The sequence below is a fragment of the Leucopleurus acutus genome (assembly GCF_964270905.1).
Source record: "Leucopleurus acutus genome assembly, chromosome: 10".
NCBI classification, from domain to species: Eukaryota; Metazoa; Chordata; class Mammalia; order Artiodactyla; family Delphinidae; genus Leucopleurus; species Leucopleurus acutus.
Window position 1 is genome coordinate 7,826,602 of NC_139153.1, and position 17,673 is coordinate 7,844,274.

General features: G+C 53.4%; 1 protein-coding gene across 3 annotated transcripts; it reads right to left on the bottom strand.

Moving 5' to 3' along the window:
* Nucleotides 1-1,178: 1,178 nt before the first annotated feature.
* On the bottom strand, nt 1,179-16,865 carry BRPF1 (bromodomain and PHD finger containing 1). 3 transcript variants are annotated; one of them, XM_082847912.1, is made up of 14 exons: nt 16,734-16,865; nt 14,211-14,819; nt 9,312-10,271; nt 8,311-8,473; nt 7,650-7,781; nt 7,146-7,274; nt 6,035-6,344; nt 5,385-5,705; nt 4,778-5,062; nt 4,135-4,282; nt 3,423-3,559; nt 3,202-3,320; nt 2,701-2,855; nt 1,179-1,963 (listed from the first exon to the last, which is right to left on the bottom strand). In XM_082847912.1, the coding sequence occupies exons 2-14, from the start codon at nt 14,807-14,809 to the stop codon at nt 1,780-1,782; spliced, it is 3,642 nt and encodes a 1,213-aa protein (XP_082704038.1). In that variant the 5' UTR covers nt 14,810-14,819; nt 16,734-16,865; the 3' UTR covers nt 1,179-1,779. The 3 variants fall into 3 exon arrangements, with proteins under 3 accessions (XP_082704038.1, XP_082704036.1, XP_082704037.1); XM_082847910.1 differs by having other exon boundaries at nt 3,202-3,559; XM_082847911.1 differs by lacking the exon at nt 16,734-16,865 and having other exon boundaries at nt 3,202-3,559; nt 14,211-14,842.
* Nucleotides 16,866-17,673: the final 808 nt, after the last annotated feature.

Sequence of the window (17,673 nt, forward strand, 5' to 3'; positions counted from 1 at the left end):
GGGTAGGCCTTCCTCGGGGACTGCGCCCAGCGGCCCAGAGAGGCCACAGGACCACCAAGTGTGTGGCCCCCCGGGCAGCCCCGGTGCCAGGGTCGGCTACCTGGCCCAGGAGAGATGTATCATGTAACTTCTTACCTTCTGGAGAAAGACACAAAAAGCAGGCCACAAGAACTGCCTCTGGGCGGTGATTCTTGGTCACTGTACCTGAGCCATTAGCCTTCAGATTCCTTAAGGGACAGACTGACGGCTGATGTATCTCTGTGTCCCTCTTGCCACCGTTCCCAGCAGCGGGGGCCGTGAGCCTGGCAGCGTCTCAGTTCCGGGCTTCAGGAGTTACCAGGCCCTGGGGCAGCTGCTTCCTGTGTCTGTCTCCTCTGCAGGCACGACGGCCCACAGGTGCCTAGTGCTTAGAGGGCATTCCTCCAGTAAATGCTTAGATTGGAAGAGAAGGTGTCAAGGTGGGGAATGAAGAGTCCCTCTGCATTCCTGCTGAGGCCCCAGCCAAACAGGGGAAGAAGGGTCACACAGCTATACTGACTCTGAAGCAGCACCCGGACCGTCTCACTGGCAAAGGACTCGAAGCATCTGCAGTTCACGAAGGAATGGCCACGAGACTCTTCCCTTCCAGCCGTTCGGCATGCTGGTTGAAGAGCCAGCTGTGGAGGCGGGCTCTTGTTCAAATGCTAGCTCTGCGACTTCCTAGTTGTGGGAACTTTGGCAAGTTACTTAATTTGTCTAAACCTTGGTGTCTTTGTGGAGATAACTACCCTGTCATTAACTTTCCCCGTAGTTGTTGCAAGGATTATACAAAACTGTGTATCTAAAGGTGCTTCAGCACAGGGTCTACCACTCAGTGAAGGAAGGACATGGGGAATAGGAGCTGTCATACTGGGTTAGCCAAAGAGTTCGTTTGGGTTTTTCCGTAAGATGTTACAGAAAAACACGAATGAACTTTTCGGCCAAACCAATATTATCTTTGCTGTTGTCTTACAAATGCAGCAGGCACAGCAGCCAGCAACCACTTGGGCCCAATTATTTACCAGCCCCGAGGAACACAGCCTCACTTTTGCCCTGGCAGAAGGCAAGAACCAAGAATTCCAAACAGACCATTTATTTTCTAAGAATCAATATATTTTCTTCCTTTGAAATAAATACAAACCAGTTTGAAAGGTGGGGGAATCTATGGGAAGAAGGGAAGTGGGGACAGGCCCCAGTCTTTTTTTTAGTACCAAATGACTCTGGCGCGACCCGGAAACGCAGTTACAAATGAGAATAATTTAAATTCTCCACTATTTACAGTATTTACAACAGCAGGGGAGGGGGGTCACCTAGTGCCCCTCTTCCGGGCTGGACAGACATCAATCTCACTGCTAGGCTGTGCAGATGCCAGCTCACCTCACCACCTCAGGGGCCTCAGGCCACTAGGCAGTTAGGGGTTCTCCTGGCATGAGTAGGCAGACAGAGGTGGTTGGATGGCCTGTTTTATGCAGCGTCCTAAGCTTGGCCCACCAACTTGCGCTACAATGCCGTGAGGTCTCTGGAGCTTTCTGGCCTGTGGAACCTCCCCTCTCATTGCGCAGAGCCCCCATGGGCCCTTGGAGTGTTCTGTACAGTCCAGCTGCACTCAGGGCGGGAGGGACCTCCCCCACCCAGCTTCCCCTGAGACTGGCCCCAAGACCAGGAATGAGTCAGTGCAGAGGCCGGTGCCACTCCAGGACAGTGAGCAAAGGGGAGGAGAGAGGTGGCAGGGCACTGTAGGTTGGGTTGTGCTGGACAGTATCAGTCACTATCGCTGGTCTCACTGCTCTGCTCACCCTGCACCTTGCTGCGGTGCTGCAGAGCCCTGTGGTAGGCGATCTGTACTGACTTGCGGATGTTGGATTTCCGGCCCTCCAGCATCTTCTCCTTGTCAAGGTCCTGGTTCACGCCCAGAGGAACCAGCTTAGTCCTGGGCAGCCACTGCCTGTAGGACGAGGTGAGAAGCGAGTAAGTCATCTCTTATCTCTGGGGGAGCAACAGGCACCAGCCTTCCTCACTTGTTCATTCCTTCAAAAACTCCTCCTGAGTGTCCCACTCTGGGCCAGGCTCTGGTGGGAATTAAAGAAACCAAGAGATGCAGTCCCTGCTCTCAAGGAACTGCTCACAGGCTAGTGATGAAAAGAGCCCAGTCATCGGTCACAACGGGGTAATCATAGGTTAGTTATGGGCACAAAAAGAAGCCTTGACCTACCCTGAAATAGGTACCTTGTCCAGTGGGCTCCAGGCAGACTTAACTGACATTAAACATCCTCTGCAGACAATTAACAACCAGAGACCGCACATGTAAGTGTGACGGAACAGGCATTCAGAACCTGAATGATTATGCCTGCTTTACTCCCATCTTGTCACCATGGAGGCAGAGGTGGGAAAAGTCAGTCTAGAAGCCACTTTAGTCTGGGTGGGGAGCCACCCCCACATTTGTCACAGTCACTCACGGTCCTTTGATTTCTAGCTACAGCTGGCAGCGTCTGCTGCTGCTGCCCGCTCAGTCTCTCAGACTCTTGGTCAACACAACCCTTTTGCTCAAAGATCTAAGTCCCTCCCCCACTGATTTATGACAGCTCAGGCTGTCTGTTGCTGGAGTTCCCTGGCAACCTGCCCCGATACCGAGGGTTGCGTCTGTGGCTATGAGTCACATCAAATGCTCCCCTCCTCCCTTACCAGGTTCGCTTGTTGTCAAAGAAGAGGACGAGGTAGAGATGCTCTCGGGCTTCCTGGGTCATCTGTTCCCCAAGTTTCAGCACCTCCAGTGGGGGCACAGGGATGGGAACCCCATGGTGGAACATACCTTCCCGGGGCATCTTTGGATCAATGATCTAAGGGTGTAATAAGACCTTGGTTTAGTTCAGTCTCCTTCCCAAGGCTTACCCTATCCAAGAATTTGGAGACTACGTCTGAAGTGGGAACAGAAAAAGGTTACCACACTCCTAGGGCTGCAGTGCTGACCCTTGGCTTATTCCCATGCTGAACTATTTCAGAGCCCAAGGGGCAAAGGGAAGAAAGAGGGAGAGATGGAGAAACTAACCAGGGACCTCTAAGTGTCTATCTGCCAAAGACTCCTGTGCTCTGCAGCTCAGCAGAGAGTAGAAAAAGTCTGCTACTTTTGAGTCTGTGTTCTGGGGTTGGAAGACAAGGGATATGACAAGAAAAGTGGAAGCCTACCAGAGCTGGGTATGATGGATACCCTCGGCATTTGGCCCACACCAGGTCCAGAGCATCCAGTGGGGAGTCCTCATCCTCTGACAGCCAGCCAGCTCCCCGGCCCAGACTCTTCCTTACCACTTCACAGGAATGGGAGAGAGGGGGCGGATCAGCAGTCCGGGGTCTGGCAAGGCCCTGACACTGGGCCCCCAGAACCCCTGGCTTTGGGCAGGCGTACTTACTGCTGTGGCCCACGCCGCGGCCAGTGCCCACGGAGTAGGCCTCGTTCTCAGTGCCTGAGGTATCTTCACTGCTATCCTCTGGGAACGTGCCCCGAGAGAAGGAGGGCTTGCCCCGGCCTTGTTTTGAAGGCGTTGTGCTGTGGACAAAAGGGAAGCTCAACTCAAAGGAGGGGAAGAGTGGGGAATGGCATGGTGGGTATCCTCCCTTCTTTAAGCCCCTAGGGTCTAAGACGTTTGGAAAGCAGAGGCTACTTGAAGAATTTCAAACTCAAATGCCCTCAGGGACTTGGGGGTGATCTGACTGAAGTGGGCTGGACACAGCAGTAGTGCTGAATGCATGCGCCCGTCTTAAGTCAACAGTGGCCAGAACTGCCAGTCTGATTTTTACAGAGACTACAGAAACTGGGAATTTTATATGCCACTTCCGAATCTTTTTTTTTTTTTTTAATACTATGCTGGCCAAACAAAATGTCTGCAGGCCAAATCCAGCCCACAAGGAACCAGTTTATGCCCTCTGTTCTAAACCATCAGCTTAACACAGGGTGGGCTCCTCTGTTTCATTATGGTGACAGTCTCATCTATTCCATTTATTTTGCAGAGAACCTTTGGTTTGAGCCATCTTAATCTAGGCTAAAATGGCTGCCACCCCACTCCCCATAGGGAAATCTAGAAGGCCATCCCGGAGGTGGGTCTTGATCCGGAGGACTGGTACCTGGTCCGGTCTGAGGCAGCGCTGCTGCTGCTACTGCTGCTGGACTCAGAGTCCGAGCTGCTCCGAGGAAGGCTGCAGTCATTACGATACACCAAGAAACTCTTCTTTACTGGCTGGTTTCCACCGCTGAAGCCGTTGGCTGGTAAGTCTTGGTTGGGGGGAGGGGGGAAGGGAAGGAATCAGTCAGGAAGATGTAGATCAGAGATCTACTGGGGGTAAGAGGGACTTAGAGCTTGGCTTTCACTTCTGTGCTGGAAAATTCCTCCAACCTTGGCCAGCAGAGCTAGCTCTGGGCAGTGTCCACCACAGTTGGCCACAGCTCTGCCCCACCCCTTGCACTTCCCTTGGCAGTTACTGGCCTTAGGACACAAATGGCTTAAAGGAGATTCCCCAAGGAGGATAAGAAGAGAAAAGGTGAAGTGATACAATGGAGGGGGGGGGCCCTGGATGGGAATCTAGCTGGGTCAGCATCTCTGGGCTTCAGTTTCCCCATCTGTAAAATGAGGGAATTGAATTAAGGATTCCTAAGGGCCCTTCTAGCTCTGATATATTATGGGCAAATGAAGGGATAGCTGGGAGTTATATTGGGAAGGATGGCAGCTTTGCTCACTCTACTGCGGGGCTGGGTGATGGTGAGGCTCACCCATTGGGGGGTCTTCTGTGGATTTATCACTGTCGCTGTCTGAACTCGAACTGGGCCGAGGGCTCCTACCCCGCTTGCGCTGACGCAGGGAGCCCATGATGGGGAGCTGGGGGGGCCCCACAGGACTGCCTCCGTGGCTGGGGGTCATCTGGCTCTCCCGGTTTTTGGGGGGCCGGCCCGGCCTCTTGGGCGGTCCAGCTGTCTTCGGGTTCTTTTTGGAGAACAGAACTGAGGTTCTCCTGCCCACCTCATGTGCGGGGGTTGAGGACATGTTGGGACCCAGGCCTGGAGCAGAGAAAGAGAGAAGGAGAGTCGGTGAGGGGCCTGATGTGGGAAGGGCATACATCCAGGGTAGGCCCTGGGTATATAGGACCATAACTCCAGCTAGAGTAGGGGAGATAATCTGGGGGGCATGGAGTTTGGAACATTGTCTCTTATACAAATAGCCAGAGAGGCAGCTAAGAGGGCCTTGACTGGGGAATTGAGGGAGAAAGTGCAGCTGGCTGTGCATGAGGGACCTCTGCCTGGGGCATGGCAGGCGCTGAGTGTGTGCTGCAGAGTCAAAGTCTGGCTGGCCTCGGGGTCCACCATGCTGCGGGGTTCAGACCTTTGCTTGTCTCCTGGCTGCTGCTCTCCTCGGCGGCACTGTCTGTCTGCCCGTCCTTGTCACAGGCTGCCGAGTGGGGTGTCAGGCTGCCCCGGCTGGAGGGGCCATGCCGCTCAGGCCCATCCCGTCCAGTTTCCCGCTGGGTGGCAAGCTTGCGCCGCAGTGCCGTCATCTCTTTCTTGATCATCTTTGCACGCCTTGAGCGGCCCACGCTCTGCTTACTGGCATTCACCTCATCCAGCCGCTCAAGCAACAGCTTCAGCTGCTCTTCCACCGGCAAGTGCTTCTGGTTCTCCAGCAGGACCAGCCGCTCTTCCTCTGCTGCCAGGGGTGGGAATAGGGAGGAAAGGGTCAGACTCAGGGCAGTCCTCTGGGCCCCGTGAACCTGGGCAGGCAACAAGAAACCCACTCTTCTCCCCCTCTGCTTCTCACCAGGAGCAGCTGTAAAACAGTAGCACCGAGATGTGCAATGGCAGGGACTGCTATGCATTCACCCAGTCTGGCTTCTTAGAGCACATTCCTGGGGATAGCCTGCCACTGCTCAGCCTAGCTGCTTCCTGCCTACACAATGCCTGCTCCCAGGAGGGGACTTTGGAAAGCTGTTCATCCCTGGCATTGGCGTCTATGTGGAGGTGTGACTTATCACCCACCATCTTCGGTGTGGTGTGAGGCCTCGTCTCCAGCCAGGCTGTGGGGGATATGCATGCCCGTCTCAAAGTCAATGCCCATTTTTTCTGCCTGGCGCCGGGCCTGGCGGAGCACAGCACCACCCTGCTCACGGAGCCGCACTGCTGCCCGGTAGAAGATGGTATCCTTGGCATTATACTTGAGGCAGTTGCTGACGATGAGGTTGAAGTCCTCCTCAAAATCATCAAAGTTCAGGTAGCGGTAAGCCTCCAAGTTCTGCTTCATGGTGAAAAAGTCCATAGGCTTTTTGATGTGGTCTAGGTAGTCAGGTACCTGGGAGAACACGGTAGGTGTAGCTAAGTGGAGATACGTTCCTCATTCCCCCTGAACCCCTGTTCCTAATAACCTCCCTTGAAATGCATCCAGCAACCTCCTCCCACCACAGTTAGAGGCAGGCATTCAGCACAGGGGAAAAGAAAGCCGGATTCTAGTCTTGACTTTACTAGTCACAAGCTGTGTGACCTTGGCAAGCCTCTTAACCTCTCTGGGCCTTCTTTTCCTCACCTAGAAAACAGTAATGAAATTACAGCCAAATCTATCTCCTAGAACCATATGACGCTTTAGTAAGAAAATGACTAGGGGAATCCTCTGGAAAAAAACACCACCTTGCATTCCTATAGCTCTCTTTACTTATCATTAAGACTTATAAGGAGGCTGCTGCCTCAGGCCTCTCATTTTATACCTTTTAGAGAGAAGAGTCTGCCAGTCAGGACCTAGGGCTTCAGAGATGGTTCTTTAGGTGCTGAGCCTTCTAAATTCTCCGTTCTAGGGTTCAGCACCCGGAAAGTGTCTTCCTGCCCTGGGATAATTCATTTGGCAGACTCAGTCCCTGCCTCTGGGGAAGGAGTGCAGATTGCCTCCCATTCTGGGCCCTTGGGATATGACAGGGACAAGACAGAGTCCAGGTGATGCATGTGGCTCCAGTTCATCCTGGAGCCCCAGAGCCACCAGCCCCTCTCTTCAAGGTCCCCTCCTAGTCCCTGGCCCAGACCTGCAGCGGGGGTCCATCTGGGAGAGGAACAGAAAGAAGGTGGAGTGAGGGGAAGGGATTCTTACTTCGTCCAATTCGGTTACCTCAGACAGAGGGACCGGCTCGCTGAAGATGTTGCCTGTGTCCTTCTCTTGGAGCTGCTCCAGGGTTTTTCGAAGGAGGATGAGGAAAGGGGTCAGCTGCATCTCCATGGCAATCTGCTGGACCTTGATCTGACACACATAAAGGCCCGATCAGCCAGGCCTAGGCCAGTCCCTTGGCAGAGAGGTCTGAGGAGATGGCTGTAGCTGGTATGGGAACTCGCCTTCCTTCCCACCCTACACAGCTCGGTGTACTTGACTCCTCTGGACTTTCCCTTCCTTGAGCTCCCAGCACCAGCTACCTGCATCACATAATTTAGGATTCCGGTCACACTCTCCTGCGACATTCTGCTTCCGGTGGGCTTGAGAGCAAACTGAGCTCACGAGACCTGACTCCCGCATCAGCCCTGTTGCTTCCTGGACAGGTGACACATACTTGTCCATGTTTTCTGTTTTCCTGGGTCTGTTTTCTCTACTGTAAAAAAGAGTTGGCCCAGGAGCACTCACCGTCTCCCTTTTGAGTTTCTCCCGCTTGCGGATCAGCTCCACCAGCAGCCGGGCTCGCTCCAGGTCGTGCCGAAGCCGCTGCCAGGACTTGAGCTGTTCTTTGAGGGCCCAGTTCTTGTCCTCAGAATCTCTCTGAAGAGGCAAAAGAGGGATCAGGAAATGATGAGAGAGCCAGAGGGGACGAGAGCCCAGGAAGCTTGGGTCAAGGGCAGGCAAAGCCAAAGGAGGGAGCACAGTGATTTACTGGTAGGCTCACTAACTAACTGAAGTGGAAGCTCCTCAACCCACATGGCCCCTAGGCCCAGCACAGAGTCGGTGCTCAGTATATGCTTGCTGTGAACGAACAGATGAACACATAGGAAAAATGCGTTAAAAATCATCTGTAAGGATTTCATCCTGAGCTTGCTTTGAGGCCTAGTTTAAAGGAGGAAACAGCCCAAGCCCTCAGACACTGGAAACTACAGTCACAAATCTCTGTCCCTGGGGACTTCCCTGGCGGTCCAGTGGTTAAGACTCCACGCTTCCAAGGCAGGGGGTGCGGGTTCGATCCCTGGTCGGGGAACTAAGATTCCACATGCCGGGCGGTACGGCCCCCCCCAAATCTCTGTCCTCGTGCCCCTGGCACTAGTTCCTAGAGCCCACAGGGAATCTGACACAGTACCCCAACTTGGTCACAGTTCCTCTGAGACTGCAGGTGTGTCTGCAGGCGACGCAGCAGTGGGACCCCATTCCGTGACTGCCTCTTCAGCGTCCAGTAGCTGTGCAGCCTCTGCATGAACTGGCTCTTCCTTTGGATGGTCAGGCGGTTAGTGATTTTACTGAGCCTGGGAAGCAGGAGAGCAAAGAGAAAAACCTCTTGGGCCCTGATTTTCTTAAGCAGAACAGTGGTCTCTGGCTAATGAGAGTTTCTGAGTGGGGCTAAATAGGGAATAAATCTACTGTCAAAAAGGCCTATGACACTGGGCTAAGGCAAAGAAGAGCAAAGAGAGCTGTCAATGGCAACTCAGCAGACAGGGAGCCAAGCTCCCAGCTCTAAGCCAGATCCATAATTCTGTTCCCCAGCGGGTCAGGGAGCCTGCCCCTAAGACTGCTCTTGTCATTGCAGCCCAGAGTGCTATTTGACCCTGAGATACCCAACTCAGACTGAGCCTGGGAAGGTTTTAAGATGAAGTATTACTGTACAGCAGTAAACTATAGGAAACCGACTATATAGCACAAGAGAGAATAAAAAGTAACTGATGACTGTAGCCCTCATTTGGACTTATTTGTGGCAGCAACCGTTTCACGATTCCTAGAGCGTATCCGTCCCCCTTCTTCATTCCATTCTCCCTTCAGAGTCGGACCATTTCTTCCACTGTGGCTGGTAGCTATTCCATCCTCTTTCTTCCTAACTTAAACCACCTCATCAAAACGGAAGGCAGTTTAAAACACGTTAGGTCTGCCAGATAAAAGCTGAAGTTTCTGTTTCCTAGTGTAAAAGCCAGGTGACCTGCTAGAGCTCATCTCTTTTGACATTAAAAACAAAAAACAAAAAAACCCCAAAACTTCTATGTAGCTCCTGATAGGAAAAAGATACCCCAACCCTGTCACTCCACTCAGGGGGCTGTCAGTCTCCAACAGGGCTTCTTCCCTCAACAGCCTGTCCACCTGCTCCCCTCATACCTGTGTGGTGGGATGCAGGGCACAGACACCACAGGTGCTGCTGCCCGTTTCTCCGCCAAGATCTTCCGCGCCTTCTTCATCTTGATCCGGGACTTGGCCTTGGCCTTCTTGACCTTCTCTGAGCTCCAACTCTTACCCTCCTCCTCCTCCTCCTCCTCCTCCTCCTCCCCCTCGCTGTGGGACAGGGCAGGCAGGCGGCGTGCTGAACCTGGAGGCGTATGGATGTCGCAGTAGGCAGTCTTGCGGACGCTGAAGGAGGTGCCATTGGCACCCGTCTCCCGCACAGGCTCCATCTTCATGTAAAGGCCAGCCTGCTGGGCACACGTCACATGGAAGGCTGTGTAGCAGTTGGCCTTGTGGCACTGGATGCAGGCCCCTGAGCCCCGCTGTTTGCAAATGTAGCAGGTCAGCTTCCAGCGAGCTGGCGGGATGTGCTCGATGCTGTCGATAGGCTCCAGGAAGACCGTGTTGGCGAAGCAGACCTCAGGGATCCACAGGGCACACACCACATGGGCCCAGCGCCCATCATCTGTCTGCTTGAAGGCACCGCCCTTGTTGGGGCACAGGGCGCAGTCCACAGCACGGGAGGGTGACTGTAGGCAGCGGCGGCACAGCCACTGGCCCTCAGGGATGTAGGGGACACCGTAGCACTCCTGGTGCACAGCCAGGTTGCACATGTCACAGAAGAGGATGACATTGCTGTTCTGGCACTCACCATCATTGCAGATACAGCATACTGCATCCTCATCCACGAGCGCATTGGGGTCGCCTTTATTGTGGCTCTCAAAGTAGGACTCTTTCTCCAGCCGGTCCATTAAGTACTCAAAGATTTCCTGCGGAATGGGACTCACACCCTCCGTCTTCCGCCGCTCGTTCATGATATCCAGCCAGATGTAGTCCTCCTCATCCATGTCATACTCTACTTCCTCATCCAGCTCTTCCGCCGACTTCTCGATGTACCTGCAGTGCACATAGGCAGCTCAGCACCAGAAGGTTGAGATTTCCCTCCTTTAAAGACCATGGGTTATATCTGCCGAGTACTCACCCTATTCTAGGCCTGTGCCTTTACGTCTGTGTTGTCTGATTCTATCCTCACCTTTACCCCAGGCACTCTAAGTCCTATAATCATTCTTATTTTGCAGAAAAGGAAAACTTACATTTGGGGAGGTTAATTCACCTGCCCTGGTCCTCTTGTGAGAAAGTGGCAGAGCTGGGATATGAACCCAACAATGCCGATTTCAAAGCTCATGTCCTAGCTGCTACACTGCCTCCTTTGAGGTGCAGAGGCTCAGCCAGACTCCTGAAGGATGGGGCAGCTAGGACCCATTATTGGGGTGGTCTGGGTGATGATACAAGGAGTCAGAGGAAGGAAGGTCCTCAGTTTTCATTTGCAAATCATACATAAGTTGTTTTAGCACCAACTGGCTATGTCCTGAATGCAGCTGCTGTAGGTCTTCTGTTAGCTGGTACCAGCATCAGCTCAGGGCTCCCTCAAACTCTAGGTACTCTTTACGCTCTGGATAACCTTGGGAAATAACAGTCAGAATAACTAAGACTTACTGAGTATTTACTATAAGCTAGGCATTGTGCTAAGTTATCACATTTATTTTCCCCATAGCCATAGGGTCAATGTTTTTACTCTCCTCACTTTATAGATGAGGAAACTGGAAGCTTTGAGAAGTTAATTAACTACCCAACACAGTTAGTTCACACAACCAGGAAGTGGCAGAGTGAGGATTCAAACTCCACTTCACAGCACTCAGTGTGCCAGCCGGACTGCAGCTAAGGATTGCTCCAGGTGCCTGGGATACAAAGTAGGCTCCCCACCCCCTTGCCATGCACACTCTAGGTGGCCTGACCCTGGTGTTGTAAAGCTACAGGGAGCTACAACGGAAAGAACAGGGCTTTGCCCTCTAACAAACCTGGATTTACATCCTGGCTCTGTTACTTTGTGGCATTCAGGACATCACTGCCCTTTTCTGAACCTCAGTCTTATTTTTATTTATTTATTTTTTTTTGCGGTACGCGGGCCTCTCACTGCTGTGGCCTCTCCCGTTGCGGAGCACAGGCTCCGGACGCGCAGGCTCAGCGGCCATGGCTCACGGGCCCAGCCGCTCCGCAGCACGTGGGATCTTCCCGGACCGGGGCACGAACCCGTGTCCCCTGCATCGGCAGGCGGACTCTCAGCCACTGCGCCACCAGGGAAGCCCTGAACCTCAGTTTTATTGATGACGGAATGAGAAACAAATGGGCTAAATCAAGTGGCACACAGCAGGCCCTAGATAAATGTTCGTCCCCATGCCTCCCCTCTCCTCTCCACAAGGGAAATGTGGCTCTGGGGGCTACAGCAGGCCAGGCAAGCACAGGTCCCGGAGCCATGCTCTGGATGACAGCAGGCGAGTGAGCTGACCTCTCTGGGCCTTGGTTTCCACACCTGTAGAATGGTGATGCTAACTTGAACCTATTTCATACAGCTGCTGTGAACATTAAATGAGTTACTACAGGTAAAGGGCTTAGAACAGTAGCTGGCATGGAGCAAGTACTCAATAAATGTTAGCTTTATTATTAGTTTTTGTATAGATCTGCCTCACCCTGACTTGCGTTGTAACTGTTTTTGTGTCTTAACTCCTCCACTATTAGATAAGAGGCAAGAACCATGTCTGATTCACCACACAGAAATAGGTGCTCAGTGTTGCTCATTTGAAAGACATTTAGGGGGTGGAAGGGAGGACAGACTAAAACACTGTGTCAATCAGAAGCAACTTCTTCCTTAGCCCTTTACCTCTTCCCCAAGGTGAATGCAATGTCCTCATCCTTGAAAAAGGGTGTGGCTCAGGGCTAGTGTGAAACATCTGGTCCCTTCCAGGCCTTGGCACCAGCTCTCAACCTTTTCTCTGCCACGACACACGTGACATTATGTGATGGTGCATAACACACTCCCACCATGCACCAAGATTACAGGGTGTGGCGCAGATAAGGTAGGCTGCATGTCACGTACAATTCCTGACACAGCAGCTGACACTCCACCCTCTCTCTCCCCCTCAAGAAAGCATACCAGATGTGAGCAAGAGCAAGTGGTGTTATTAGAGGGATGACCTCAAATCTTCTTACATTTATATAAAAAGTAAATCATTTCCAAAAGAGGCAGTTCTGCTAACAGTAGTAACAAATTACATGCAACACACCTCCCAACTGATTGCAGTGCACCAGCTGAAAGCTGCTGCCTGGAGAACAGATCTGATTCCCCCGAGGAAAGAGTGAATCTGAGTGGAGGGGTGAAGAAAAGGAGCAGAGGAGCTGGGCTGGGCTGCTTACTGGAGCCAAGAGCACTGAAGAGCCATTAGGAGAGAGGGCAGGCCCAGAGAGGGGTCTGTGTGTTGGGAGGTGGGCATGGCAGTCAGTACTAACAGACAAGAGAGGCAGTAGAAAGCCAGAGGGAAACGGAGCTGGGCTGAACAGATGAAAGGATGGAAGAGAGGAAGAAGAGACTGGCTAGCATGTGAACAGCGGTGAGAGGAGAGTGACGCATTGGGCCAAATTACTTGAGTTCCCAAAGATTTGCTTTTGAAAAACTGAGATTTAGTATAACATCACATGGGTTGCCCTTCTGGTAAAAACTACCTTTCATATAAAAACCTTTACAACAAGTCCTTGTCAGAGATCAGGCTTTCTGATTAGCTGACACCAAAGATGGCTCCTTAACTAACTCACCCAAATGCCCTCTTTGACTTGGATGCCAAGACTCTAAGAAATTTTACACTTGGTTTTTATTCCATCCTTCAGCTAGGGTTTCTGTATGTAGTTCCACCACCACACTTCCCCACTCCTTCATTGTTTTACCTCAAGTTAAAGGAATTTAGCCTTATGCCTGTGACTTTTTAAAAATATTAATTAATTAATTTATTTATTTATTTTTGGTGCATTGGGTCTTTGTTGCTGCACGCGGGCTTCTCACTGCAGTGGCCCCTCCTGTCACGGAGCATGGGCTCCAGGCACACAGGCCTCAGCAGTTGTGGCTTGCAGGCTCTAGAGCACAGGCTCAGTAGTTGTGGCGCACGGGCTTAGCTGCTCCACGGCATGTGGGATCTTCCCGGACCAGGGCTCGAACCCGTGTCCCCTGCGTTGGCAGGTGGATTCCCAACCACTGCGTCACCAGGGAAGCCCTACGCCTGTGACTTTATTAGGAGCCACTGTGACTAATTTTTGGAAGGAAGTGGGGTACTAAGAAACAGTTAAATGAAACAAATAAAAGGGTCCTTGGAGGAGTACAAAACATAGGCGATGAAAATACTGCTTACGCAGGCTAAAGGATGGGTGACAATAACAGAACAAGTAATGGGAAAATTACTTCTTTAGATTTACAAACTGATTTTATAACCTTATGAAGTCATTGTCCCTAGTCTTGTACCTTTAGGCTACCAGAGGAATATTATACCTACTCTGCAGATGGGGTCACTGCAACACCAAAAGCTGGATGCCTTTCCCAAGATCACAGAGTGATGGAGTAGAAAGAGTCAGGAACAAAAAATGGGACCTTTTGATACTGTGGAAATAGTGCAGCTTTGGAGTCAGAGGAACCTGGGTTTGTCAGCTATCTACTGACATGTGACTTCTCGGTCCTTTTTCTGGACCGTGGTTTACTCATCTGTGAAATCAGAACAATACCTACCTGAGTAAGTTGTGAGAATAAAATAATGGAATGGCTATAAGGCACCCAGTGCAGGGCCTGGCATGTGGCAGTGTAGACGAAGTGCCATCATTGGCTGGGGCACTTTTATGCCTTGGCAGGACCAGTGTGCTTCTGCTGTGCTTTACCCCTGCCACTGCCTATCACCTATCTTTGACTCCTGAGCCCTGCTTGACCAGTTTTCCAGAGTTGGGAGGTGGAGGCGGCCTTACCGGTAATAGGAAGTTGGCCGGGGCGGGGCATCAGGGGTATCCTGCTCCAACTCCCGGTATACCACCTCTGGCAGCTTGGGAGTGGTGCTTGCAGAAGCATTGTGGTGATGGTGATGGTTGGAGTCCTTGCGCTTCTCCTTGTTCTTATGCTTGCCTGACTTGGGAGTAGCAGCCGGTGTCTCAGTGTTCTCCTTATTGCTGCCGTTCTCAGGGGCCTCCTCAGGGGCCTCCTCATCTTCTGACACCACATCCAGGTTGTCAAAGATGCTGATGCGGTGGACGCGGCCGTGCAGGTCCACCTCCACCATGCGCTGGGCCTGTGCGTAACTCATCACCTCACGGCTGGGCGACTGGGATACCTCTGAGGGGGTGGGTGACTGCTTGTTGGCTGGGCGTGACTGGCGCCCCTTCTTCTTGTGCTTTCGGAGTGGAGTCTGCTGTGGGGGCGGTGGGTTGTCATGGTCATAGTGGTACAGGTGGTACTCAATACCACTGTAACTCTTGTAGACCTTGCGGCAGGTCTCCACAGGGCACTCATACGGTGGCTTAGTTGCCCGCAAGTTGTGGCAGAAAGTCTTCACGTCAAAGTCCACCCCCATGCTGTCACATCTAGAATGTACAGATCAGTTAGCACAGGCCGAGGGAAGAGTTCCTGGCCACCCACTCCACTCTCTCCAGCCCTCCCTCTCCCCAAGGGTCCTGGCCAGCCAACCTCTACAGCAGCTCCAAATGCCCCCTCCTCCACAACATGGCCATAGTCTCGGCCTTATCACCTCTTGCCTGATCATCCTGCTCTGTGTCTCAGTTCTTCTAGCCTAATCTCACACAATGTGTCCAGAACGATCTTTCTACCAAGTAGAAACGATCATGTTAGTCTCTTGATTAAAAGCATCCTCCTGATGTTCCCCACTTACTTCAGGATAATATCCAAATTCCTTATGATGATATTCAAGGTGCTCCTTTCACTGTGTGGCCTTAGTCCTCCTTTCTAGATTCTTTTCACCAGTTACAGCTGTATTTCTGTCTAACCAGGACAACTTGCCAGTCCCTGAATGTTACAACCTCTCATTCCTGCAAGATGATCTCTATTTAGAATGCCTTCCAACCTCCCTGATTAGTGAGCTCCCGCTCATTCTTCAAAACATGGCTCGAATGTCACTCCTGTTATGCTTCTTTGTCTCTCCCATGGAGAGCTGTGTTTCCCCAGCATTTCATCCTCACCTCCACCATGGCATTCACCACACTGGAAGTTCTCTGTCTCCTCCCATTAGACTGGGAGCTGTGCACTGCAGACACCAGAGCCTACCCACCTCTGTATCCCCAGTACCTGGCATGTAGTGTTGTTTTGGCCAATGAATAAATAATCTGTTGAATGAATAGCTAAATGAGGGGATCACCAGTTCTGGAGATGAGATGGATGAAGGCTAGTGTCAGCCCATGCAGAAGCTTTAACAGGTAGCCAATGATTTGGTCCTGGACTCCAGCAGAAATCACTGGGTTACAGAAAGAATTAGTTAATTTCTGAGGCCTTTACGGTAAGCCTATGCCCTGGCCCTGGGAGTGGCACCAGGCCCTAAGGGTACAAACAGGAACATGACAATCCAGGCACACTCAGCTCCATGCTGGTCCTCAGAGCCCTCCCTTCCTCCTCTCCAGTGTTCCTGGGTGAGTGGAGACAGCAGATGGCACCAGCCCCCAGGAAGCCCAGCTTGGTCAGAGAGACTGCCCCAATTTCTCCAGGCCTAGCTGAGTGCAACAGTTTAACTGTGGTCTTGGCACCATTCCAAGCAAAGCCACCCTGAGCTCCCTGATTAATAACGGTCCTTGTTGGCTCCTCTCCTGCGACTTAACCAAGCTAGTGAGCTGCTCCAGTCTCTCCGTCAAAGCCCCAGATTGTCATATCAGTAAAACTACTCCTTAAACTCGCCCCTGCTTCCTACCTGCACCTGTCTTTAAACAAACCAATCAGAAGCACAAACAAACTCTCCTCTTTCTATGATGAGTCCCTGGTGAACGCTGCAGCTCTGCTGCCCCGGCTGGCTCCCTAATCAGCACAGAAACCCCCAGCAAACGTCCCGCTGGGACTCAGAAACAGAAGCACAGAGGAGAGACAAGGCAACTTAGACCCGAAAGCCCGTGGGGAGGGCCCCGGCCCAGGGGTAAGGCGGCGGCATCTGCCCCAGGCGCTCCGAGGGCTGGAGGAAGTAGGGGGCGGAGGCCAGAGGGATTACGCCGGGCCGGGCGGTGCCCGCAGCCCTCTCCCGGATGCGGCTACGTTTCCCCTTTGTCGAAATGTAAAATGTTAAACAAGGCTCTTCTCCTGCCATTGGCCCAGGCAGCCCCAGGCAACCCCGAAGGATACAGTGTTGCCCGGAATGCAGGCTGTGAGCGAATGCACTGTCAGTTCTCCGGGCTGGAGTGGCCCGAGGGTACTCGGGCTGGGCAGCTCAGTGCGCGCCCCACGAAAGTAGCCTACCCCTTCCCGGCTGGCCACTCCCGCCCTCGTCCCTGGCCCGCACTCACCGGCCACCTCGAGTCCGGGCTCATTGCCGAGGGCGCCCGCCGGGGCTCCGACCCCACTAGGGGAGGCCGGCGGGGAAAGACGGGCCGGGGATGGGGAGCCCCAATTCCGGAGACTGCAGACCTCGCCACCCCGACCCCCTGCCGCCCCACGCTCTGGCCCGGCTCCCTGGGATTCCCGCGCTGACCCCTGCCGCTCCCAGTCCCGCCGGCGCCCCGGTCTTTCAATTGCGGCGGCCGCCGCCCCTTTCGAAAGCCCCTAGGTTGCCCGGTCTCGGGACCCAGCACCGCCGGAACAATGGAGGCTCCCGGAGGCAGCGCGGGGACGGCGGCGGCGGAGACGGTGGCGGCAAAGGCAGTGGCAGCGGCGGCGGCAGCAGCGGCGGCGACGGCGTCTGCGCAGGGTAAACGCGACGCCGCAACGCTGCCGAGCTGCACTTTCGCCACACATCCCCGCCCGCCCGCTGAGGCTCGAGAGGCCATTCTCTGGGATTCGGAAGTGCCCCTGGACACCCTACATGGCTTTTCTAGCACCTCCATCTTAGAGCTGAGTTTCTGGAGACTGAAGTTGCGGTACTCGGGACCCGGAGTGGTGGGGCCGTTTGTAGCGAATCTGCGACCACGTACGGTGAGCGCGGACTGGGCGTGAGGAGCCCGCCCTTCTCCCTTCCCCCTCTGCCTCTCTCCCCCCCTCCTCCTTCTCTCCCTCCTGCTGGCGCCGCGGCTGCGGTAGGGACCTGGCCTTGGTCTCGGAGGAAGGCGGCGAGGCGGGGCGGGAGCCACGGGGCGGGACTGGGGGCAGGGCCAAGAGCAAGAGGGACGCGGACAGGAGCCTAAGGGGTACCCGAAGTTATAGGTAGGGGCGGGGCGGGGCTGGAAGAGAATAAACCAGTCTACGGGGCGGGGTTTGCGGAGAGTGGGCGGGGCCATCTGTAAAGCAGAC

What these genes read in the sequence shown, in the direction of transcription:
- BRPF1 (XM_082847910.1), bottom strand. Translation starts at nt 14,809, where the DNA reads ATGGGGGTGGACTTTGACGTGAAGACTTTCTGCCACAACTTGCGGGCA. An exon ending in CTCACACCACACCGAAGATG is followed by an intron (nt 5,706 to 6,034) that starts GTGGGTGATAAG and finishes CACCCCTGGCAG; the next exon opens with CAGAGGAAGAGCGGCTGGTC. An exon ending in CAGCCAGGAGACAAGCAAAG is followed by an intron (nt 5,063 to 5,384) that starts GTCTGAACCCCG and finishes TCTCTGCTCCAG; the next exon opens with GCCTGGGTCCCAACATGTCC.